This window comes from Equus quagga, chromosome 14, assembly GCF_021613505.1.
Source record: "Equus quagga isolate Etosha38 chromosome 14, UCLA_HA_Equagga_1.0, whole genome shotgun sequence".
NCBI classification, from domain to species: Eukaryota; Metazoa; Chordata; class Mammalia; order Perissodactyla; family Equidae; genus Equus; species Equus quagga.
The window spans coordinates 81,912,356-81,938,283 of NC_060280.1; the positions used below are offsets into that span (position 1 = coordinate 81,912,356).

At 54.7% G+C, this 25,928-nt stretch overlaps 1 protein-coding gene across 3 annotated transcripts in view; it reads right to left on the reverse strand.

Annotated features, from left to right (window-relative positions):
• IGSF9B (immunoglobulin superfamily member 9B) overlaps positions 1-25,928 on the reverse strand; it is a 59,416-nt gene that overhangs the window by 21,456 nt on the left and 12,032 nt on the right. For 2 of the 3 annotated variants that reach the window (XM_046638128.1, XM_046638129.1), the window contains exons 3-19: positions 24,687-24,833; positions 19,265-19,416; positions 18,847-18,964; positions 17,387-17,528; positions 16,961-17,106; positions 14,183-14,325; positions 13,703-13,843; positions 13,503-13,619; positions 13,067-13,217; positions 11,849-11,960; positions 9,307-9,482; positions 7,746-7,972; positions 6,874-6,958; positions 4,600-4,761; positions 4,204-4,249; positions 1,945-3,594; positions 383-428 (exon numbers count right to left, since the gene is read on the reverse strand). In XM_046638128.1, coding sequence (XP_046494084.1) covers positions 383-428; positions 1,945-3,594; positions 4,204-4,249; positions 4,600-4,761; positions 6,874-6,958; positions 7,746-7,972; positions 9,307-9,482; positions 11,849-11,960; positions 13,067-13,217; positions 13,503-13,619; positions 13,703-13,843; positions 14,183-14,325; positions 16,961-17,106; positions 17,387-17,528; positions 18,847-18,964; positions 19,265-19,416; positions 24,687-24,833 — 3,761 coding nt within the window. The remainder of the gene's footprint in view (positions 1-382; positions 429-1,944; positions 3,595-4,203; positions 4,250-4,599; positions 4,762-6,873; positions 6,959-7,745; positions 7,973-9,306; positions 9,483-11,848; positions 11,961-13,066; positions 13,218-13,502; positions 13,620-13,702; positions 13,844-14,182; positions 14,326-16,960; positions 17,107-17,386; positions 17,529-18,846; positions 18,965-19,264; positions 19,417-24,686; positions 24,834-25,928) is intronic. The other variant, XM_046638127.1, reaches the window with a different exon arrangement.

The following is a 25,928-nucleotide window of genomic DNA, read 5'->3' on the forward strand; positions in this document are numbered from 1 at the left end:
GCAGACCTCAGGCATCCGAGGTCCCTCAGGGTGCATGCAGGGCCACAAGGGGCTTCTGTGGAAAGCTCTAGGTGTGTTGGCAGCAGGATGGCGAGGTGTCTGAGTGAGGAAAACGGCGGGAGACTCTAGGAGAGGGCTTGACATGTAGGGTGGGGCTCAGAAGCTGCAGCTAGGTGGGACCAAGCATGGCCCAGTGGGGCCATTGGAGCAGCATGATGTGGGGAACCCAGAAGCCGTGGGGAATCGAGGAGCAGAGGCTGCCAGCCCCATAGAGGGGTGAGGGGATATGGTTTGGATTCCCCTGTAAAGGAAGCGATGGCCCTGCCGAAGCCCCGTCCGCCTGTCCGCCCCCCGCCCCGCCCCAGCCGCGGAGCTCCCTTACCTATTGAGCTGAGGAGAGGCTTGTCTCGACAACACTGCCCAGATAGCTGAGATCAATCAGAAACAAAGCAGTTATCAACACGGGCGCAGGGGGACCACCCACGCACACCCAGAGAGGGGAGGGGGAGCACAGGGACCAGAGAACCGACAAGCGAGGCCAGAGAATGGGGTGAGGGGAAGGAGAGGAGAGAGACAGAGACCCAGACGCAGGCACGATGGGACGAAGCAGATGAGAGCGCGGCACAAAGCACAGACGACAGGGCTGCGGCGCACAGCATCTCCGGCACAGACAGAGGCACGGTCCCCACGGCGCCTGCCTGGCGTCCTCGCTAGAGCTCTCCTCCACCTCCCTGGGCCCACTCCCTTCTCCCCCACAGGAGCAGGGTGGGGGTGGGAGGTGAGGCTCGCACTTCCAGGTACCAGAGAGGGTGGGAGTGAATGGGGCAGGGGAAGGGCACTGGCCTCCCTCCTGCTCAACCGCCTCCCATCCTGCCTACCACCGGGCCAGCCTCCTCTGCTCTGCTCCCCTGCACAGGCGGCCACATCAATAAGAGAGACCAAAGGACGGAACCAGAGAAAAAGAGAGAGAGGGAGGGAGGGAGGGCAGGAGGGACTGGGGGCACTACAGAGACGTTGCAGGCTCCTCTGAGCAAGTCGGGCCAACCCAAAGAAGATGGAGAAGGAAGGAAGACAGAGAGAAAGACAGACTTGAGAAGGAAGGAAGGGGAGGAGAGGAGGAGTTAAGAAGAAGAGGAGGAGAAGGAGGAGGGCAGGGGAAGAAAGACAAGAGAAAAAGAGGCACAGAAAGGTGTCCAGGCCAACTCTGGTACCTGGAATACCAGCTGCTACAGTTTAGAGTGTGCTCTCTCAGGCAGGCTGACCGCAGGAGCTGGTCTGTCTGTCTGTCTGTCTGCAGCTTCCTGCGAGGCACACAGGTTGGGGTGGTGTATGTGGCTCCAGGCCTGAGACTGTGCTCCCAGCCTCCAGGATACGCCCTCTGGTGAGGCTGTGGGAAGGGCCCAGCGCTCACTAGGCTGCTAAGGGCAGGAGGTTGGGAACAGGAGCGCCCCTGGCCTGGTGGTCCAGGGAAGTCAGGTTTCAGGGTCCTGCTTAGCAAGGAGGAGGGGCCAGAAAAGAAAAGGAGGCAGAATACAAGGTCTGTGGGCAAATCCTGGAACCCCCCCACAGCCAGGATCACAGGGATGTGGAGAGTTCTCCACTCCAAGAGGAACCAGGCTGACCACTCACTCGGACACCACCTTCCCTCCCCTGTCCATGTGTGCACACTCCCCGTCATCCTGGGGGCCCCCTGAGAGCGCTGAGCTGGGTGGAAAAGATCCCTCATGCTCCTCGCAGGGTACCTGGGCAGGTGAGCCGCTACCCCAACCCCAATGACCATACCCTGTGAATGCCACCAAGCCCAGAACTCCTTTCCCAAGGGATGCTGCAGCATGTCCAGACAAGCCCTGTCACTCAGGTAGATGGAAGGGGTGGAGGGCGGGGAAGGGATGGGGAGGAAGATGACCAGGTGTGGGTGGGCAGGAGAAACCAGCTCACACTCACCCTGAAGTAGGTAAGGGTGGTGGGGGGGGCTCTGGTCTGAGCAGCTCCTCCCCCATCCTTCGAGGGGAAGACGTCTGTCCAAACACATCCAAGTTGTCCCCAGGCCCGACAGGGCCCGGCGGAGGGGAGGGGTAGCCTGTGGCCAGAGTGGTGAAGCCCATGGTGGGCCGATAGCTGGGGCTCCCACTGCGGCTGCTCTGGGAAGGGGAGCCTGTGGATGGCGTAGACTTTCGGGAGAAGCTGACGGCGGCCGGCGGCTGAAGGGTGATCTCGGACATCTCCGCCTGCTGCAGGAGGCCCGGGCGAGGCCGGGCCCGGGCAGCCAGTTCAGGGGAGCCGGTGCGGGAGCTGAGGGGGCTTTGGGTCAGAGGTGAGAGCCGGGAGGGCTGTAGCACCACTTGATGTAAACTGGGCTCGGCGCGCCTGGCCTGCCGCGGGCTGGGCCGGGGCCGGGGCTGGGGCTCATACCACCGGGTGTCCAGGCCAAATGTGCTGGGGCCGCTGTGCCCCCCCGGCTCGGCCGGCTCGGGGTAAGGCAACACGGGTATGCCCATACCTTGGCTGGTATGTCTTAGCTGCCCTTGGCTCACCAGAGGTTGCATAGGTCTGTCCTGCCACTTGGTGGCAGTGGGCACTGGGACGGGGCCCCTGCCTGGTGACTTGCCTGCCCAACCCTTTGGCGCCTCCAGAGACAGGATGCCCGGGTAGGCCGCGGGCACCTGGAGAGAGGCGGGGGGCAGTCCTCGGGGGAGGCAGGCCTTGGGCTGCAGACTCTCGGCTACGTCACAGGGGTGCAGCTGAGGGGGGAACATCATGGCCGGGGTTTCCAGGCCCCCAAAGGGGAACTCTGGTGGGCCCCAGGGCTCAGGGGAGCGCCCTCCTGTGGGCGTCTGAGTCAAGGGCAGCGTGCTGTTGGAAGCGTTCTCTCCATTTTCCTCAGGGATGGTGGGGTGGCCAAAAGGCCCCTCACTGTGCAGGGGTGGGGAGGACATGACGGAGCTCAAGGGGCTGCCCACTTCTGGCATGTAGAAGGGCGGCGGCTCCACCTCCCCAGGGCTGCTGCTGCTGAGGTACCCGTAATACTGGCCATGGTGGAAGGGCCGGGGGGCGGGGGGCCTGGCTTGGCCTGTGGCCTGGAGCCGACCTTCCAGGCCACCGGGGCCCTCCAGCCCGCGGGGCTGGAACCGAGGGCTGTATGCTGGTGGTGGCAGGTAGGACTCCTGGCTGGATGACAGAGGGGTCAGCTGGGACTTCAGGGCAGCCACAGACGTGGGCACCAGCGGGTCCTCATTCTCCTCATCCGACTGGCGGAACTCAGGGTACATGTCCGTCTCCTCCGCAAAGGGAAAGCCCTCGATGCGCCTGCTCTTCATCGAGGGCTCCATCTCTGAGGGATCCATCACGAAGCGGCCATCCGGACCTCTGCTAATAAGCTCGATGGGCGTCGTGGCCTCTGCCTCGGCCTCGGCCTTAGCCACACTGTACTTCTTGCTGCTGATGGCCCTCTTGGTCTTCTTGTACAAGGACAGCTCCTTCTCCCTGGTGGGACTCAGCATCCTTTTGGCTGCTGGCTGGGCTTGGTCATCGGAGGACTCTGATGGGGCCCGGAGTGTCCGGATGCTCTCGGGGCTCACCTTGCCAGAGGACAAGCTGTGGGGGCGAGGCAGAGGAGGAGGGATGAAGGGGGGGGACACCTAGTCCATGACTTCTTTTTGTTCTCTTGACAAACAACAAGCACAGACACCTAGGAATGTGACGCTAAGGAAAAGGAGTGCAGACAGGCTGTGTATTTCAGCACGAAATACTCTGGCCAACTCTCAACTGTCTGGATGCATGCTGTCCCTCTTCTGAATGAACACCCACACTTCTACCTGGATTCTGCCCTGACCCTGTTGTTTGCCACACTTTGTCTAGTCACACCTCCAACTCCATTCCCAGGGCGCTCAAGAAATGCAAGCTCATTTTAACATCAACTTAAGCAAAACATATTAAGAAGGCAAACCTACTAGGATGAAAAAAAAATATCACAGACACACATTCCAAAGCTAAAGAGAAACAGATTACCTGCTAATTTGGATTGTCTATACTATCGCTCCCTCTATTAGTGTGGACAACTTAAAATTACCTTGCAGATCAATTAATAGTAAACAGCTTAGAAACACTGTCCTAGGGCTGAGCAAGGCAAACCCTCTACCAGTCTCCTCTCCACCTTCCACCCACACACCATTGCATGGTTCTCCCAGGGCCAGGGACACTTACGGAGACTCTAGGCTCTTCCTGCAGTGCGTGATAGAGAGTGGAGGATCTGGAAGGAAAAAGAAGTGGAGAGAGAGTCTCCTGAGGCCCGAGACAACAAAACTCATCCCGGGGTCAGCAGGGCCAGAAGCAAAGCCACAGCGGGAAGCAGCCCCTTTCAGCGTCTGGCATCTGTGGTCCAGTTCAGAGGTCTGTGCCTTCACCCTAGCTCTGCTTCCATCCTTCTCCCCACCATCCCTGCTTCCTTACTCCCTCTTTCAAATCAAGTCCCACTAGCAGTTCTACCCACAAGACCTCACTTTCCCTATTGCCAAGGGGGATATGCTAAAATGGGCTGTCTCTCCTGAAGCAAAGCATGGCAACGGGGCCCGCAGAACCAGACGGGGGGCAGACACCCACCTTTTTTGCGCTTGAGCTTACGCTTGCGCTGCTTGTTGACAAAGCAGGCGGCCAGGGTGCTGAACAGGATGGCAGCTGCCAAGAAGCAGATGGTAGCTACGATTCCAGCCAACACAGGCCGAGCCAGCCCCTCATCAGTCAGGTCCGGCTGCGGGAAGATGTCTGCAGGAAGGGGCAGGGAACATGCATGGGTCCCTCCCTCCCCCAAGGCCTCCACCGACTCTGACCCCCAGCGCCTAAGTATTCCCCCACTTCTGTAGCACAGACAATGTCAAGGCTCAGGCTCCATGCTCAACTCTAACACTGCAGTGGTTTGTACAGTGGGGGAAGAGGGGCCATTGACAGTAGTCAAGAAATCACTACATAGCTTGTAAAGAAGAAAGAGCATCTATATCTTACCCCATAGAGATAACTTCAATAATAATCTATACTTGTCTGGTGCTCTTTGCAAAGTGCTTTCATGCATATCAGCAGATATTCTCACATTAACCCCATGAGGTAGACAGAGCGTGTGTTACTGTTCTCATTCTCTAAATGAAAAAATCTGTGATTGTCTGAGTTTGAGCGGCTTGCCTATAGACACTGCACTATCAGTGTCGAAACTACAGCAGTTATTCCGACCTCCAGCTAGTATTCTCTGCCATTTGCCATGCCCTCTCTACAAAACGAGCACCTAGACGTGGAGGCACCTTGAGGGTAAAATACCACCGCAGGGAGACGAGTTGTTACTATAGAACTCAGATCCATCCATCTCTAACGTGCTACAGTACAGAAGGTGAGCGACTTCTACAGGGAAGATCAGCATGTCCCGGTGATCTCAGTGCAGACTCCTGGAGCTGGCAGGGATGGTAAACACAGGTCCATTTCCCCGTTTTACAAGTAAAGAATTGATCTCACTTTGTGCCCGAATGTGACAGACCAGGACTAGACCAGGCTGCTGTGTCATACTTCATAGGACAGTCATATTAGTGGCTACCACTCTAGGTTCATTAAAGGGAAAAGCTATATATTCTGATATATTTGGCCAGAATCCATTGCTATGTTGATAATAACAATGGATAAAAATAACCCAAATGATGCTGATTGCTTGAGTGGAAAATGAACATTACAGCCTTTGGAAACGGGGGCTTAATTAGGGGGAATGCTGAGGTCGCTGCACCCTCATTCACCCAGGAGGACTCTCCCAACTATGCATGTTTCCTTTCAGGAGTCAGACATAAGCCGCTAAACACAGAACAGTTCACTGAGATGAGCCCGCCAAATCCTCAAGTCTTCTATTCTGGCCTTGGCTACATACTATATTCCCTGTTCCTCCATCTTTCTGAGTCTCTTCCCTGGAGGAAGCCAAGACAGAAGTACACTGGATTCTGCTGCCTATAGGAGGTACTTCTGTAAAAAGAAAAAAAAAGCTCCACGGTGCCTAATAGCCTAACATACAGGACAGAAGTCATGCTCCACGCCCGCCAACCTTCTCATGCCCCTCCAGTCCCCCCCCCAGATCTGCCACGCCAGCACTTCCGTAACCCTACGAGTTACATGCTGCATGAGCTTCTTGGCCAAGCTCCTTGCCCACAGGTCCTCGGGGTCTTTGTGTGAGCAGTGCCCAAGGGAACGGTGCCACTGCTGGATCACTAAGCAGGAGTATCTTCCCATACCAAGGGAGCCAGCTCACGGCGGGGGAGGGACCCTGCTATGTTTCAGAACTGTAGCTGGAGGAAGATGTGTGGAAATGGGACCAGGGCCAAAAGAAAGAAAGATAAATAGAGAAAATGCTAGGAGCTGGCTTTATTTAGCCTGGAAAAATCTAGGGAGAGGAAGGAGTAATGCAAAACAACACCAAACAGCAATTTTCCAAATAAAACCACCATAATTATAAAGCAGTCTTATAAGAGGCAGTCAATAAGTCCTTGTTGACCTGTTGTCTCTTTGCTCCAATTCACCGCTGGAGGAAACAGAAAATTCATAGCAAAAGAACTTAAATCAAGCTCTTTTTGACTGCTATAATGAGAAAACTTGCTGAAGTTCTCTCTGTGGCTATCTTACAGAAACTTTTATAAACACAGCCCTTTAGCTGGAGAAATCTTATCTATCGTGGAAGCAGAAGCATGGACGTTGGGGGTTAAGAACTGCTACGACTCACGCAGAGTCAAGCAGAGCCCTCCTTGGATTCAATCTAGCCTCTCTTCCTGTAGTAGCTACTTCACAAAGGGCCTCCCACATGGCTCTGGGGCTTCTGTCGCTGTAGTCGTAAGAGAACTCCCACCCCCAAAGTACCTGTGCTGGAGACGCCGGCGATATTGCTGGGCTCGCTAATCAGATCCTGCATGACGGCCAGAACTCGGAACTCATACCAGGTGTCCTACAGCCCCAGAGACAATACCCTGTCAGCCGAGGGACTGGGACAGCCCTGACCCCACCACCACCAACCCTGCAATGATCTCTCAAGGAACAGGCACCTGAAGCAGTGGTGTACTGGAAGTGTTTACGAACCGGCTTTCTGGGATTAAAATAGTCCTGATTTGTAGCATTTGCCAACTGCCATGGTGCAAATACTCCCACCATGACTGATTTCAGGCTACACACAGGAGGTCTCTGAAAGCAGAGATGGGCAGAGATGCACACATGGGCTCTCAGGAGCCCCCATAAGCCAATTCCAGCACTAAAAGAGCGTCCAGGGAAGGAAAGACAGATGACACTGTCTGTATTCATGAAATAAGCGGCTTCCTCTCTCCAGCTAGGGAGCCAGTAAAGGGGGGTCAGCAGGAAAAAAACAACGTATTCCCCTCCAGGGCCTCTAATCGTCAAAGGGCAAACCTAGAGGACAAGCTTGCTGGGAAATCCTTTGCCCATCCCAGGTTAGACTCCCAGACAGGGGCTGAGGCCAGATCTGGTTAGGCATGCTGTGCCCCTGCCCTGCCCTGCCCTGCCCTGCCCTAGCTTGTGTCAGCACTTAGAAAAACTCCTCAAGGCAACACAACTGCCCTCTGCCACTGAGCTGAGCGAATACAAGACCAGCGGTGAGGGACAGCACAGGGCTGGCCGTCATACCCCTGAGTAGGGTCACTCAAAGCTTCCAGAGACTCTAGAAAGAGAACTGTCACTTCCAGAACTTAGGAAGAAGAGTTAAGGAAGAGCTAGACCCTCACCTGTGACAGATCCTTGGCAAAGAAGTCTCCATCAGTGCCTGGGATGGCATCATCTAACGTCTCCCAGCGCTCTCCAACACGGAACTCCATGATGTAGCGATCAATGGGAAAGCTATGGTTGGCAGGAGGCAGCCAGGACAGGAGCACACCCTGCTGGGTCCGGTTGGCTGTGAGGCACCTTGGTGGGGTGACCAGCACCAGGGGTTCTGGAGTTGTGACAGGGAATGCTGCAGCAGAGGAGATGAGAGGGGAAGATGGCACAGGGAGCGCTGAGGGCCTGCCTCCTCGCCCGCCCTGGTGCTGCCTTCCAGCTCAGTACGTGTCCCTGGGGGCGCCGTGACCCCAAAGGGACAGTCACATTCCCACGCTCTGGCCCAAGCACCATTTCAGGGACAAGAGTGTCACATAAAAAGCCCTCCTGATCTGGGTGGGGGGAGGCGGGTGGGCAGGGCAGGCAGAGCAACTGGGCCCGGAACTTCATGATTCTACTTTCAGAGTACTTCTAAAAAACACATACAAGGGAATTCAGTATTTCAAAAGGAAAAAGAAACTGGGAACTAGGGCTGGCCCCGTGGCCGAGTGGTTAAGTTCGCGCACTCCACTGCAGGCGGCCCAGTGTTTCGTTGGTTCGAATCCTGGGCGTGGACACTGCTCATCAAACCACGCTGAGGCAGCGTCCCACATGCCACAACTAGAAGGACCCACAACTAAGAATATACAATTATGTACCAGGGGGCTTTGGGGAGAAAAAGGAAAAAAATAAAACCTTTAAAAAAAAAAATTGGGAACTACAAGGAAGAAAAAAGAATTAAATGTAATTAGATTATTAATAAGATAGTATCCTTAAAAAGATACTACAAAACATGTCTTTTGTCCTCTTCCAAGGAAGCAGAAAGATCTCCCCACAGCACTCTGACCTCTTCCAATCCCCTTCTTGGCTCAGGTGGAAAAACAAGGCTCAGTGAAGGAGCCCCAGAGCGGGCTAAACGCCCTGTCACCACTGTCCCCTTTGGTGGCTGGAGTGGTGCCACCTGTTCACAGCTGCCCTCTCTGGCTGAGAGAGGACAGCAAAAATAAGTGCAGCCAGGCAGGATGCGATCAAGGAAGGAAAAGCCGGCCTGGCTAGAAGATTCGACAGGGAGAATCAGCCAGACGCCTGCCACCAAATGAGGCCAGGGGCCCAAGGAAAGAACTGGGAGGGGCCTCTGTGCAAGGACGAAGGGCTCCCAGTGTCCCCTGTGCAGCCACAGGGAGATGCAAACATGTGGCCTAACAAGGAAAGGTAAAGTTGGAAGCCTCTTCTTTCTATCTAAGGATGCAACAGGAACCTGGTCAAAAGTGCTCCAATGTGGGACGAGGCACTCTGGTCCAGACAAACCCCACAGGATGGTATGCAGATCCTTGCTGGGAGATCAAATGACAAGACGTATAAAGCACTTAGCAAGGTGCCTGGCACATAGTAAGCAATGAATGCGACAGCTAGGACCATCAATCACCGTCTCTATCTATCTCAGTCAGCTCCTCCAGGAAACATCCTCCAGACCCCAGCCCAGGCCCTCACCTAAAGTGTTCACAGTGACCACCTCACTGAAGGCGCTCGTTCCCAGCTTGTTCTGGGCCAGGACGCTGAACTGGTATGCTGTCTCAGGCTCCAGGGCATCCACTAGCAACCAGCTGGGTCCCGGTGGCACTGGCAGAGACAGCCAGTCATGGGGCCCAAACTGTGCCCGCTTCATCCTGGCCAAAAGAAAGAGAGAGGATGGGGACAGGGGGGTGGGGTGGGTTACATTGGAGACATGAGAAGGCACACAAGGTCTTCAAGGGGGCTGTTGGGGGCAGACCTGGCCTCCCCAGGTTCAAGGACAGGAAGAGGTAATGACCAAGGTGGGATGACCTACTCAACTTTGGCTGTGCAGATCCTCAGGACGCCAGGTCACCAGCCACTACTGGTACCTCCTCTACTAGAAAGGACCCTTAGATACAAGTAATGCTCAAGACACTGGTCAAATTACCAATTGCATTCAGGAGAGCCTCATCCTGCTCACAACCATAAGAATGGCTCTGCCTTGGGAGAGCGAGGACACTGGGAACAAGGCAGGTACCATATGGGGATGTGAGGATAAGCAACTCAGCAATAGCTGGGTGAGGGAAGGAACCCAGGTGAGCTCGGCTACCCAGCCCCCAGGGACAGCCCAAAGTGGGACCTAGAGTCACCCAGAGGGCTCCCTCAGCCCACCCAGGTTTGGTTATCTGAGGAGGCCCAGGGTATATGGCAAAATGACCAGGGGTATCCCCACCGTGGGGACCAGGATCCCTGGGGCCCTAAGGGTTAGAAATCACAACCAAGGGGAAGGTCATACTACGCATGGAGAATAGTGGAACGAGGGGTGAGGGTCAACCCTTGCTCTACTCAGCCCACCTAACTCTCCATGGGCAGCAAAGCCTGCGTCTGCAGTGCAGTGCCCTGGCACCACCACAGGGAGGAGACATCATCCTGTGGGACTGAGACACTGGCAGCCCTCTTCCTGCAGCCCTGAGTAACAAGGTGGTGGATGCCCACCAGGTGCCCCTCTAGGCTTAAAGGCTCACTACGGTGTATGCCCAGGAGTTTGAGCTGAGACAGCAGAAAGCACAGCAAAAAGAAGCTAGCGCCAAATGTCTGAGTCAGTACATGGAGAGTTAGAGGCAGTTAGAAAGAAAAGAGGGAAGGAGACCTCCTCAACCTCTGCAACTGCCCTTCCCGGCCCCAGGCACCAAAGCAAGTGAGCAAAGTGTGATAAAGCAATGCAGATGAGCAGCAGTGCGGAGCAGAGCCACAGGCAGCAAGGGAGACCAAGGGCATAGACCAATCTATGCCCAGACCTTCCCTTCGGGCATCCCCAAAGATGGCTCAGCCATGCCAGAAGCCCTTCCCAGGCCCCGCAGGGGCCTGGCAGCACCATGATCTTGTAGCTGTCACCAAGTAGGGTTGTTAGGAGGCCCCTGCGCCTGCCCTGCCTCAGAATGAAGAAAGATAAGGGGTGGGAGGATGTTCTGGTTGCAAGAAGAAATTTCCCCAAGCTCACCATCGAGGTCCAGTTTGCCTATCCAGAACTCAGAATTCTAGGATAATCAGAATCTGGGAAATATCCAGCAAACCACCACAGCAGGAAACAGGGCAGGTTCCCCCTCAGCTCCCCGTGTGTTGAGAAGTGTATCAAGAACTCTCCTGAATCTCCAGGAGCTGCCCTCTGGAATGTGGCGCTTTCTGCTCCCCAGGCCCTGCTCGAGCCTGGCTGGGAATACGCTCCCAGATGAGAAAGGTCTAGAAAGGAGGAAGTGAGAGGGCTCGTCCTCCCAGCTCAAGGATGTCACCCATGATGCAGGTGGCCGTTTCTTGGCTCAGGATAGGAATGGGGGAGAGGGAAATCCTAGGGTGACGGGAAGGAGGTCAGCCGTGGCTTCTCTTTCCACCATTTCTGTACCTCCTGTCTTCAGCCTGCTTCATGCATTGCTGATATCTCTAGCTACCCAAGGTTTGGGCAAAGATTGCAAATCACTGCATCCGGATAAATTAATAAGAGATAAAAAAAACAATAGAGAGACACGATCCTAGAGAGAAAATGCAGATGCTGAAGACAAGGCCAGGAAGGTGAGCACCATGTCACACTGATTTCTGGAACCACTGGGGAAGGGACAGAATAAAAATTAGATTTTACACTTCCAGCTGGGCTGTTTCACAATGCCCTTGAGAATTAGGAGTCTCTTCCAGACTCCAGAGGACACAGGAACCTAGAAGAAGAATGAACCAAGGACACAAAAAGGGGTAGTGAGATAAGCTTGGAGAGAGTTGCAGAGGGTGATGGACAATTCAGGCAACGGCCCAAATTGGCATCCCAAACCTTCCAGGCTGGGAACACAGGGACGCCCAGAGTCCCTCACAGACACACCAACCCCCACAAGAACCTAGTCACTGTGTCAGCACCCCTCACCATCTGGAGGTCTGTCAGGCAAAGAACCATATCCTTCTCCTAACCTCCATCCAACCCAGGGGCTGAGTCGGGGGGTGGGGAGGGGAGAAGCAGAGAGCAAAGCATGCGGGGGTGACTCACAGAGGTCCGTACCAAACTGAGAATGTCTGCTCGAATCCTCCATCATAGCCTGGCTCCCAAGACACGTTGGCAGTTGTCATGGAGACCTGGACCCGGACACTGCCTGGGGCATGGGGGCTGGTGCCTGGAGACCAAGTGGAGACCTCTCAGACTGAACAGAATTGAGCCCATTGAGCTGGGCTCCCATAATCTTGCTGCACAGTAGCAAAATGCAGCATCCCAAGTGGTGTGATTAGGGATGAGGGATGCTCTGAGGAGCTGGTGCCCTGGCCCCACTAGGTAGTAGGGTTGAAGAAGGAAACCTGTCCCACCATGCAGTCTAGTCTATGCATCAGGAGATCACATGAGCATTAAGAACATGGGCCAAAGGGAACCAGAACCCTTGTCACCCCAGGCCAAAGTCCTGTGCTCACCTGGTGAGCACAGAAACACTCTCCCTTAGGGTCACAAGGCAAAGACAAAAAGCACCTCTCCTGTAAAGTTCTCTGGTCTCAGGAGACAGCCATATTCCACCCAAACACCAATTTGAGAGACAGCACAACAGAGCAATTAACAACTTCAGTTTGGCTTTGAGTCCTGGGCCCACAAATTAGTGGTGCGATGCTGGGCAAGGTGTCCGACCCACGCCAGCCTCGGATTCAATGGAAGTACACCAGCTCCCACCTCGTAAGTTGTAAATGATGAGGCACCACTTGACAGAGAGCCTAAGACTGGCGGTAAATGCTCAAAAAGTGTTGGCTGTTGTTATGACTGTAGCTGTCAGTCCCCAGAGGGGCAGGCAAAATGGTACAGGCTGAGGTCCTGACGACACGCACACCTCAGGCAGAGGAAGTGGAAGCATAATACCCAGCGCCCCAGGTAATAGGAACACCATTACCTCAGAGCCCAGCCCGTAGATCTCAATGCGGTCGCCCTTCCCAGATCCCCCTCATTCCTATCCTTCCAGCTTCCCCACTAGGCCTTGGACTCAGAGCTCTGAGCAGGTCCTACTGGCCACGCAGGGACCTCATTTCTGTGTCAGGGGAGGTGCTGGTACATTTTGCTTGTCCCTGTCGGAAAAAGATCTCCCCAGAACAGGCCCCATGTCACCTTCCCTTACACAGAGTCCACAGAGGGCTAGGACCGCACGCAGCAGGCCGCTCATTCAGGAGTGGACTCGGGAAAGATGCCCACAGAGAGCAGACAGGCCCCAGCACCCAGACCTCAGCCCGCCTGCCCACGGCCCCATACCGATGACGGTCAGGTGGGTACTGGCAGTGATGCTGGTGACCACGTTGGTGGCGACGCACTCCCACTGCCCGTGGTCCTCCTTACTCAGGGCTCGGAACTGGAGGCTCCCGCTGGGCAGGGCGTTGTGCTTGCTTCTGCTGGGCTTCCCTACCTTGGCCAAACAAGGGGGCAAGGAGGAGGGAGGAGCGGGCAACAGGGAAGGAGCCACATCGGGCAGGGAAGAAGAGAAGCCACCAACACCTCAGGGGCCCGAGAGAAGGATGGAGAGGGCAGCACCCGAGCACTCGGCCTGTACCCCTCCACTGCCCCTCCTCCAGGGCGCCCATCACTCTAGAGTCACCCTTGCTCCTCGGCACCTGGCCCCAACAAAACAGAGCTGTGCCCGGGCCCCTGCCCCTCCACCACACTCCCCAGGAGCTCCAGAACCCAGAGGTACCTTTCTCCACGTGATGACTGGGAAAGGGTCCCCTGCAGCCGCACAGGGGATGAGCAGCTCCCGGCCAGCTTCCTGCCTATACTCCCAGCCTGGTAGCACCGTAAAATACGGGGGGTCCTAAGGAGAGCACAGCAAGGCCGTGAAGGTGGGTATTTCAGGTGTCCACCCACAGGGAGACTGCCCACAGCCCTGGGCCTCACCTTCAGGACAAGCCGCGCAGGAGCAGATTGGCCCATGGTCCCCAAGGTGTTGTAAGGCACACACGTGTAAGTGCCAAGAGCCTCCTCTGTGGCCTCCTCAATTCGAATGGAGCCATCCTCCATCAAGGTCCAGCCCAGGTTCTGCCGGAACACAGAGAGCAGAGCAGGGGGCAATCGTCAGGGGCACACACTCAGGCCCAGCCTCCTCCAGGCCAGACCTGAGCTGGGCCAGCTCCACGAGCCAACCTGGCAGCAGGCCTGGGCAGAGTACTGGCCAGCCCAGGGGAGTGTCATCTAAGTGCCCCGGGAGAACATCCAAAGCCCTGCCAACTGCAGATCCCCATGGGAAGCAGCTCTTTGGTTTCCCAGAGGTTTTTGGGGAGGCGTGAAGGGGTCCTGGCCAGGAACCAGACCCCCAGAGGCAGCATCTCAGTGTCGGAAGGGTGCATCTCACTTTGACCCCATGTGTCGCTCTAGCACCTTCTCAACCTGCAGGGGGCGGCCATCCTTATTCCACTTGACCACAGTGGCCGGTGGCTCTGCGTCCACAGGGCAGCGGATATAGCCATGAATTCCCACTGGCACGTAGATTATTGGGGGCATGTTGAGGACACGGGCTGGGTCTGCAAAGGGGTAGTGTAGGGTGGGAGAGAAGAAAGACAACAAGTGAGAAATCTGGACAGGGGATGGAGCCACCACACAAACCCCGGGGTCCCACCCAGACACTCCGACTCCAAGCCCCACCTTTCACCCCATCCGCTCATTCAGTAAGCACTGCATGTGTCCTCTGTACTCAACACAGTGCTCGGTGCCGGGCCCACCACGGTGAATAAGATGGACAAACCCAGGCCCACAGGCTTACAGCCCAGAGGCCCCATGAGGCTGCCCCAGGGTAGGCTGCAGACTCCTTCTGTCTGTCCAGCCTACGGTATTCTCAAGAACTTCTGTTTTGAATGCTTGGGGGCATTCAAAGGCACACGCTAGTCTGCCCTTGTCTGCGGCATTCCTCAAATGCTTCCACGCATGGACTTTCCTGCTGGGCAAGGGCTCTCAACATCCATTTCCCCAGTCCCTAGACACTGAACCTCAAAGCCAACATTTGACCACACTGCCCCAATCCTCCTTGTCCCAGTCTCTCTTGGACACCAAGTTCCCTCTCTCTCCACGCTCTAAGCCAAAGAGGACAGGTCTATGCACAAGGTGACTGGAGGCATGGCCACATGGTGGTTCTTCTCTCCTTTTCTTCTACTGCCTGTCCAGCCTCCCCAGGCCTCAGTTTCCCATCTGTGCAGCTGGAATGCAGAGTCAGCCTTGGCCACAGAAGAGATGAAAGGCTCTCGGGAGAACAGCAGGAGTAACACATCCTGTGATGTGGGTGAGTCATCCCCTCTCAATTTTCCCCCATTTCCCCTCAGGGCTACCGAGGAGAAAGATCCAGAACTTCCAGGGAGGCAGTGAGGATGAAGGAGCCAGTACCTTTTAAGCATTTGGAGCTCTTCAGAGAACAGCATTACATAATACCAGGCCGAGTTATATATTTAGACATTGCTTCCTACTTTTGTATGATACAGGTTTTTTTTTTCCTCCAAGATTTTCAAAGCGTTTATGAATGGGAAATACTCTGAACACTGCTTTTTAGCAGAAAGAAAGATCTTTGTCTCACCCACCTGAAAATCTCACCCCCTGGATTCTCTTTGAAGGCAGGAAGGAGGTAAAAAAGGACAAGTGGAAGTGGGTGATGGCACTGGGGAGAGACGAGGAACCACACACCTCTCTCAGCAGAATCGTGGCCCACAGCTTCAGGATGGGCGCCTTAATCCTGGCTAGATCCATCATCGTTCTGAAGACCACCCTCTGTTAGCTCTCTCCCTCCACCACAGACACCTTCTTGCCAAGGTGACCAGCCAGACTGGATGCTGCTCCAGGTGGACTCTTGCCTCCCTCAGCTTCTTCATTTCCAGCACAGCTCGGGCACATGGTAAATCACTCATCAACTGACTTTCCTCTTCCTACTGCAGTTGTCTAGGACAGACCTGATGTCCTGGGTCACAGAGCTTTTCCAGGGCCTCACAGCTCTTAAAAACTTGGGACTTGTAACACAGCATGCTAAAAGTCCTTTTAAGTTGTTGACAAGGGAAGTGGAGAGGGGATGCCTTTGCCCCCACGGCAAAATCATTGCACAGGGAAGAAATGATGAGAACGTGAGGTTCAGAGTTTGCCGGGCTCGCAGGTCCAGCCTAGCTCCACCACCACACCATTCAACAGTGGATGCGTGCAGACAACACCTCTGCTGAGCAGAGTTGGGGCAAGCCCCGCCTCCTGGAGTCACCACTTGTTCCTCTACTTGTCCTCAGCTCCAGTACTGACCCAGGCCACTGTCTCTCGACTCTTATACTTCTCAGTCTGCCACTCCATGTCCTTGGGGGTGAGCAGTTCTCCCTCACCAGCCCTCAAGTGATGGAGAGCCTGTCACCTACAGCAACGTGGCGCCTTTGTTACCTGAGTGATAGGGCTATCAACAAATCAAAAGGAAGAAATTAATCCTCATCTTTCCTCTCTCTCATAATGATCAGCTTGCCAGGGGGTGGGAAAGCAGACTACACTGAAGTCATCAAGATCAGAACTGAATTATTGTGCTCACACAGAAGCCCTCAATTGTTCTGGCATGAGGAATAGCTCATTCATTTGGGTCTTTGGCAGCCCTAGAGAAGCGCAACGAGGAAGCCAAGAGTGAGCCAGGTGTTGGCAGAACTGGATCAAGCCACCCCAGAAGAAGGTTCTGTCCCCCTCACCCTACACACCCGTCCACGGTGGGGGAAGGCAGAGAGCTGGCAGGAAATCTACCCTACATGGGCTTAAGCTATCCTCCCTCAGATACCGGAGAAAAAACCACCAGAGAGCATCTCATTCAAGGTACAGACAGAGACGTGGCACAACATTCAACGCGAGGACAATTGTTCAGAAGGTCTGCCCATCCTTGAATCCACCCTAAGCGTGGCCGACGGGATGAATCAGCTAACACAGGTAGTGATGCCTGGCCCAGAGAAGATGCCCAGCAAGCGCTAGCCTCACTTTGATTGATGAGCCCAGGCCTCGGTCTCCTCTTGGGCTGTCCCTCCTTCCTCCTCAGTCATTCCTCCACCCACATTGCCTCAAATGATGCTTGGTCTCTGCTGCCCTCCAGCCTCCAGGTTGGCCAACGTGGCCTGAACCTTCTGGAACTCCCACCAACCAGGGCTCTCCCTTGCCCTTACTCACACTGCACAGTCAGGTAGGCTGAGGCTGAGGGGGAGCGCCCCAGACTGTTGCTAGGGACACAGGTGTACTTCCCAGCATCCTCGGGCTTCACCCGGAAGATGATCAGGGTCCCATCGATCAGGATCCGCACTCTCAGCTTCAGGTCACTACAAGGGGACAAGGAAGGGACAAGGTTGGCAGGTGGGAGAAGAGAGTCTTCCACAAGATACCAGAGTAAGGTAGCAACAAGGCCCCTCTCCCCTATGGATGACACAAGGAAACTTCCTCGCATTCCTGGGGTCTGTCTCAAGGCCCCCACACGCAGACACGTGAGACACACAGACTCCCAAGAGCCCAAGAGCAGCCTGCAGCGGCCCCTACTCAATGGCCTTGCCCTTGGGGGGACTAACAGGGGACCCCCCCGAGGGGTCAGGGCAGGGCACTCACTTCTGAAAGTAGACGTTCTCATCCTGCCAGTACCAGGTATAGGTGAGGTTGCCGGGATATGCCTCTGCCCGGCAGGTGAGCAGAGCATCCTGGGATATGTTGACAGTGATGTTCTCAGGAGGGGACACAATGAAGGGAGGCCCTGGGGAAACAGGAAACAAACATGACCTCACCTGGGGGGCAGGGGAAAACAACAGCACCAAGACCTCACAGGAAGGGGTGCCTTGACTCTGGGATGGAGAGCCGGGGGCAGCACTGGCCCAAGGGTTAGCAGTGCAACCTGGGCAGTTGTCATGGAGGTGCCTCCAGCTGCTGCCAGCGCTCAGGGTCCTACTCTCCCTGCAGCTTCCAGGGATGCAAAAGGTCTGGGGGGTGTGGCCAGGGCATGCCCCACCCCCTGGAGCCAGATGCAGATACTCTGCTGGGTGCATACCACCTCGCCCCCAGACACATCCCTCTATAAATCCTGTCCCACAACCAGCCATCAACCCTGCCTATACACACACACACACACACAGACACACAGCCCTTCCTGCCCATCCTTCTCTTCAGCAGAGCCCCAAGCAGGAGACATGCAGGAGGGAGAAAGGCCACTCTTCTCAATCCAGAGTCAGGAATAACCTTGCCTCTGGAGGAGAAGGGGCTGTGCTGTTTACCAGCCCAAGGTTAAGAGGGCAGCTTGGGGGAGAGGAGGTTGGGGGAAAGCAGGGAAAATGAGGGCGAAATTCCAGGAGTCCCTGGTGCTGGGTTTCCAGACAGGCCGCAGCTGCCAACTGGCTCTCTCCTGAGAGCAGGGTGCTCTCCTCAAAGCTACAGAGGACCACTGGCCCATGCCGCCGCTCAGCACTCCCAGGCAGGAGGAGGTGGGAAGAGCACGTGCCCAGCAGCCTAGACAGCCACCACCACCCCTCACTCGCTCCTCACACAGGCGCAGGGGCAGGCGCAGGCAGTGGGTGGGAGGCGGAGTGGGTAGATGGGCTCAGCACAGGGACCACACCGCCCCTTCTGGGGACTCTGGGGCCTGGGTAGGGCAGACTAGCAATCTGCCAAATGCCCCAGTGTTATTTAAGCATCTGGGTCTGGATTGAATTCCTATCTTTATTTATTGATGCCATCACTAATGGATGGAGACCTGAGGGAAGTCTCCTCCCCTGGGGAAGGTGGAGGCATGGCAGGATGCTACCTGGGCATTTAGAGAAACAGGAAACCCACTCAGCATGGTACCCTCCACCACCACCCCTCCCCGTGTGATGGCCACAGCAGGCCACTGTGGGAGCTCTAGCCATGAGGTACATGATATGTGGGAGGAGCCCCTGCCTAGCTCCTCATGGGCTGCCCATCTCTCCTCTCACCTCCAGCTGTGCCAACCACGCCCCAGGAAAATTCCTCCACCGCTGAGCTGGGTTGGAAGTCCCTGCAAAAGGCCCGGGGCATAAAGAAGCCAGAGAAATCGTTCTTACCTTGGACAAGCAGGTGGGTGGTGTGGACAGCCTCCCCTTGGATGCTGTACGCGCGACAGGTGTAGGCGCCTCTGTCCTCTCGGCTGACTGATGTCACCGTCAGGCTGCCATCTCTCACCTGGGGCCAAGGAGAGATGGAGCTCAACACGCACCCTGTGGCCCCACCAATGCCATCCTCAGGCAGAAGCAGCCTCGGGGCTCAGGCACCTGGGGGATACCGAGGCAAGCACCTTGTTTTCCATCTCCCTCCAACAACATGGACCCCATGCCTGCGGCCAAGCCAGTCTGCCTGCTGTTTCCATCTCACTCTGTGCCACCACACAGAGCGTTCCTGGTCGTGTGAAGTGGGAGAAAGGGGCGAAGGGAGGGTAGGTAAGGAGGTGCGAGGGCAGCGGCCCCAAGGTAGAAATACTCTTACCTGGTATTTCCCACTAGCACCTAGGAGTGTCCCTTCCTTGAGCCAGGTGACAATGGGCTTGGGATTCCCAAAAGCTGTGCAGGTCATGGTAACACTGCCACCCTCCTTGGCCTCGATGTACTGGGGGGGTGTTTCTGTAAAGGTGGGAGGAGCTGCAAAAATACCACGAAAGTGCAGGATAGAGTTAGCTGGGCCGCTGTCCTGCATGCAGTACCCGCCAGCACCAGGCACCACATCAGGTGTGTTCATACAGAACCCTCATATGTTCACACATAACTCTCTGCAAGGTGTGAGGATGAAGGAAGGAAGTGGGAGACAAGTAAAATGCTCTGCCTCGGAACCTTACAAGGGTGGGGAGACCTGGAATTCAAAGTCAGTCTGGCTGGGTACAAATTCTAACCTTTTCCATTGTAATTGGCTAATTCCCAACAAAGGAATATTGATTGACCATCTACTATAAGGAAGCCACCATCCTCAGCAACTAGGACACGAGGACAAACAAGACAGCTCTCTCATGGCCCTCACAGAGCACACACTTGCCGCCAGGTGTACAGACTGTTCCATCACCCTTCAGTCCTTTGGCTCCTGATCATCCATGATACCCTTACTTCCTCAACCCCAGCCCAACCAGCCCTCATATTTCCAGGACATTCACCCTCTGAGCCCCATCTAGGCCTCACACAGACCACAGGCCAAGACTACACAGAATCTTCCTTTTCCCAGATCCTACAGAGAAAATCCACATTCCTCACTTTCTACCTTCCAAGGATAAAGGCAGTCAGCCCACTCTGCAGGCTACTCCCCTCTTAACTCTTCTCTGATTATGCTAGCTTGCTTCCCCCCCCCCACCCCCGCCATCACCTGCATTGGAGTTTTGACAAAAATCCATCCTCTTTGGATAATCAGCTTTTAAGACACTCAGTCTCACTTGTCTGAGATGCTTATAGAAGTAATCTGGTCAATCTTGACCCCTTGGACTATCAGTTCTGCGGTCTTCTGAAGTGAGGGGCCCCTACTTCTGAAGACCAGCCCTGAGGGTCCACCACGCCAGGCTGCACCAGACCACTGTGAGCCCATCAAGGCACCCAAAGTCAGGACCCAGCTCAAGTGCTAGATTGCCGCTCGTTGAGTAACCCGGGGCAAGTCACTCAGCCTCTGGGCTTTACCGAGATCCCTCACCCTTCAAAAGTGATTTGAGGAATGAAGGAGACAAAGTCTGTGAAAAGGATCTTATAAAATGTAAATATACATAAAAGGAGGGTTATTTGGCCATCACTATCATCCCATCACCTCTCCAGGAGCCTCTGAGGCATTCATGAGAAGCTCTGAGAGGGGTTTGCCCTCCCCACATGGCCCTGCCCTGGGAACTGGTCAGAGTGCTTTGAGATTCGGCCCTTGCCGCCCCCACCAGGCCAAGCTCGCCTCCCATCACTTTCTCCTTCACTGTGCTCTAACCACACTGACCATCTGTCCTCCTCGAATGTCCAAGAACGTCCAACCTCAGGGCCTTTGCATTTGCCATCCTCTCTGCCTACGACTCTACATCAGAGCTCACTCCTTCTGTTCATGCAAGGCTTTGCTAAAATGCCATGTCTGCCTTACCTGGTCAGCTAGGATGGCACTTCTGGCATTCTCCATCCCCTTAGACTGCTTCATTTTCTTTAAAGCACCTACCACTAACTGTCCTTGAGAGCAGAGATCTTTTCCATAAATCCCGCTGTATGCCCAGCTTAGTTCCTGGCACGTAGTACTCAACCAACATCTGCTGAATGGACGAATGAATGAAATGAATGAGGGCGCATACACCTACACAGACCTAAGACCCACACAAATGCAAACACAGAAAACTTAAGAGCAGGACCATGGTAAGACCACTTTTTTCAACAATCCCCAAAGCCTTAGCTCAGTATGGGCAAGCAAGGGGCTCTTGGAGAGTGAATACTGAATAAATTAGGAAACACACATCATCACACTCAAAAACACACACAACACACATCCTCAAGAAAGTCAATTCTCATCCAATGTCTAATACACTACATATAAAGGTAAAAGTCATCCCAAATTCTTGTGGCGGAATCCAGGAGCCCTCACTGCCAGGCCTCTCTCCTGTCCTGGAAGGTGTGCTCATCCCCAGCAGAGCCCTCTTGCCAAGCCTGTCCCTTGAAACACAGTTAATACAGCCACAGTCTCTATTACCTCCTGTGTCAAGCTCAAAAGAAAAGATGATAAATTAAATTACATCCTGAAGTGACAAATTAATTACTAATTACATATACTTTATTATTTAGGTGCTAATCAGGAAAGTACATTGAACAATTTTGAGTTTTCAGGAAAATAATGGGTTGACTCTTGATTATTTACTGAATTAGGTACTAGCTTGCCAGCTGCATTTCCAGGCTTAATTCTTTTTCACAAGTGCCCTATAATTAATAGTGCAGGTTAGAAATAGGCAGGCCTTTCCACCAAGTAACTCACCAAACTGAGGCAAGGCTTGGCTTGGGCCTCTCGGGTATTTTCTATGTGATAAAGAAATAACTGGGTTTGTTTCCACCCAACTGTGTCTTCAAGAAAACACAGAAGGAGAATGACACAATTCGTAATTCTAATTTTTCACTGGCCTTTCATTTTCCAAAGGTGATCCCGTCACAAAATGCCTGACATTAAACATTCTGGTTTGGAAGCAATGGAATGTTGGCACTCCAGACACTTACCTTCAATAATGGAAATATTTATACTGGAAAGAACCTCAGAACTTGGGATGAAGGCGGGGGAGGGGAATAGAGGGAGGGAGAGCTCTCAGCTTGGGAGGTCTGTTCTGTTCTACCCATCTGGGAGGTGGGCTCCTTAGTGTGGGATGAGCCCTGGCTCTACAGCCTGGAGCAGAAGGCGCACACTTTCAGCTCCTCTGCCCCATGTGCCCATGTGAACAACCCGCCCCAGCTCCCTGAGCCCCCCGCCTCTCCTTCCTCTGGGCTTCCAGGCATGCTGTTTGGTCTGCTGGGAACACACTTCCCCACCTCCCACCCCTGCACCTGCTACCTCCTCCTCCCTGGTAGGCTCTCTGCACGGGTCATTTCCTCAGCGAAGCTCTCCCTCCCTCTGCTCCCAAACCCCATATTGCAATTGTCTCCAGACGTGGCTTCTTGAAGTCTCCTTAGGAGCTGGGTCTGGGTCATGCCCACTGCTGTAGCCCCAGAGCCTGCCGCAGAGCAGACGTTCAAGAACGTGTTTTGAATGGATAATTACTGGTGGAATCGCAAGGACTTTCAAACTCCCACAGTCCCCTGCATCTTCCAGCCTAAGGTCCTTCTTGTGTTACTACATCCCTACTGGTCCATTTTCATCTGATTTCATCTTTTTTCTCTCTTGAGAAGGATGGCAGCATCTTACACACAATTACTCACATGTAATTAATGTTCTAGACACTGTGCAAGACACTTCCTCACACAGCATTCCATTTAATCCTCACAACAGCCCTGCAGGTAGGCACTGGTTTTGGCGGCTGAGGAAACTAGAGCTCATAGAGGTGACTTAGGGTACCCAGGATCATACAGCTAATATGCAGTGGATTCCTGAAATAAACCGAGTCTTTTCAGGGTCTGGTTCCATGCTCATTCCACTCTGGGCTAGCTAGGAGTTCCCAAAGAATCAACCCCTACTCATGCAAACTAAGAGAGCGATGTAACAGAACACACAATGCCAAACTGAATTCCACTTTCCCGGAAGACCCGGCATCTCAGATTGCTGAAAAGGACACCAGCAGGATGATGCGAAAGGAAAGGAGGCGGCACTTGGAGGAGATTCCAGCCCAGGCTGGGCAGGGCCCAAGAGGAAAGAAGGCACGTGGGGCTCTTGGCTCGGTGTGCAAGCGATGAAGCAATCAGCATCAGGTTCAGCCCCCTAATTACGTTTTGCTTGGGCTAATATTAAGACGAGTTTTCATTCCCAGTGCACACAACAGCTGGCATCAATAGGAGGTGACTCAAAAGCTTGCTGGGTGGTGGAGACAGCCCACCTAAGACTTGAAGGAAGCCTCCCATCCGTCTCTCGGACTGACCGACAGGAGCTGACTGCATCTGACGAGTCAGGAAGCCGGGACAACACTGACCCAGGGCTACAGCTCTAAGTGTGCTTTTCCCAGAAGCCAGTGCTCTGGCTAAAACACTCTGCTCATCCAGGATCCTGGGTTGAAAAGGAGCACAGCTTGACCCAGCCCTGGGAGGAATGACCCAACCCCACAAGGCAGGGCAAACAGAGCCATCCTTCAGGTCATACCAATACTGCAAGAAGCTCCCAAGCCTGGAGCAACACCAATTCCCCTCTCCCAACTAAGCACTCAGAGTCATAGACAGCAAAACCGTGAGGACCCAAGCTAGGTGGCGCATACCCAGAGTACACGCGCGGAGAGGCCTCGGTCCCCAGCAGTGTCTGCAGCACAGCAGCGGCCGAACACATTCTGTCATCAGTTGAGTAGAAGAATAAGGGGTTTGGCCAGAAAACAAAACAGAACAAAAGCCCTGCTCCCCTCCCACTATGAGAGCCACACTCCTTCAAACGTTCTCCACGGTTCCAGCTTCTCCTGGCTCCTCCAGGGTATCTCATCCCAAGTAAGGACTTCCAGGGACACGAGGGGACTCTCCATCCAGGGAGACCCCAAGGGTCCAGCCTAGGCCAACACTGGGAACTGAGCAAACTCACCCGGGGCCTCTGCACAAGGCTCCCTTGCCCTTGCCCGGACACTTGAAAAGCATCAACACACAGCACAGTTCACTTAACCTGAGCTAGAAAAAAACGATAGCCACGAAGACTGTGACTCTTCGCAGGATTCTCAGTTTGTATCGGACAGTAAACCCGGCACAGCAGGGACCGTGTCTGGGCGTGCTCGTCCTCTTCCCCTCGTCTAGTGAGGGCTTGGCATACAACAGACCCTTAATACACATTACTCAAATGAACATATCTAACAAGCAACCAAAATATTAACCCAAAAAGGAAGACTGTAATGGCAGGGCTCCAAGAACCCCACTAGAGGGCGGGAAGGCAGGTCCTCCTGAGGCTGGGAAATGGTGCCAGCAGTTACTGATCCAGCCTCCACAGAGCCTTTCCCCTTCTGTTTTCAAGAACCAGATTCCTAGCTCCCTCTAAGGAACTCTGACACCACCACTCACAGAAAACCCCTGCCTCATGCCCAGGACACTGCAGGGAGCTTCTCCTCCTGTGCACCCCACTGACCCAGAGGCTCCAGGGAGATGACTGAGGCACGGGAGGCAGGAGCCGATATCCAGTGCCACCCAGCTGTGCCAAGACTCCCTCTCTGCAGCAGAGAGTCAGAGCAGGGACCGGGTGCAGGCAGGAAGGAGGCTTCCCCTAAAGCGCGCAGTCCCCCCGGGTTGCATCCCTCCCCAGGAAGGAGGCCCCTACGCACCGTTGATGGTGAGGTGGACCCAGCTGCCGTTGTGGAACGTGTCATACTGCTGGTCCAGCATGAGCACTTTGCACTCATACCAGCCCTGGTCCTCAGAGCGCACCTGCTCCAGCCGCAGGGATGCTTTATCATGAAGACTCGCCCGGCCTGGGGGACAGAGTGGACAAAAGCCCCAGAGGCCGTCAGGGAAAGGCCAGTCACTCAACACTCCCCACTCCAGCCAAAGGGAGAGGACCCATTATAACCTTCAGACCATCTCCCACAGCAAAGCCCCAAAGTGACAGCTGGCACCAACCTCCAGCAGCAGGTGGCAAAGGAAAAGACATAAAGCCTTAGCCACAGAACCACTCTCCCTCCCCAGCCCTGCAGCCTCACGGGGCCATCGCAGCTGCAATGACAACTCTGTGTCTGCACTGAGAAGAGCCTCAGTTCCTCAGAACACTCCTGTTCTCCTGGAGATCTCCTGGGACAAAGGAAAGGCATGAGGGATACAGCACTGAGAGGAGAGAGGGGGCAGAGAGGGAGAGATGGAGGGAGGGAGGGAAGAAGGGAGACGGGTGAATAAAAGAGAATGAGGTAGGGAGTCTCAGGCAGGGGCTTGAACCCCCATTCAGGTTGCATGATAAATCCCAGCTGAGTCCTCACAGCCAGCACCCTCTCTGTCTGGCTTCCCTATGGTAGGGCAGACGGAAGGCAGGCTGGGGACCTGTCACCCCTATTGAGCCAGAGCCCAGTGCCCCCAGGAGTTGAGAGCCCAGGGTCAGAGAATGAGGAAAGGGCTGGCAGGAAGAGCAAAGACCCCCAAGCTACCCACCCTCACTCCATCCTCCTCCCCATGAGGAGGCCATCTTTGTCTTGCTCGTTGGAGAAGGTAAGAGCTGCAGCAGGAGCCAAGCAGAAGGGAGAGCGGATCCCCCTCCTGCATGAGGAGGAGGGGAGCTGTCCGAGCATCCTCCCACCCCTCACCCACTACTCAGCCCACCCTTCACCCCAACCTCACAACCTCCTCTGCCTTCCGCCTTGTCTCCACACTGGCCATCTGCCTAAAACCCAGACTATCAACACCAACCACAGCCAAAGAAAGGCCAAAGAAAGCAAGAGATGGGGGTGAGGGGGACATGGGGACACAAAGGGAGAGGGAGACAGGAAGAGGGAGAGAGAGGGAGAAAGAGGGACGGAGGGAGAGGGAGAGAGAGAGAGAGATAGGGAGGGAGAGGGAGAGAGAGAAAGAGGGAGGGAGGG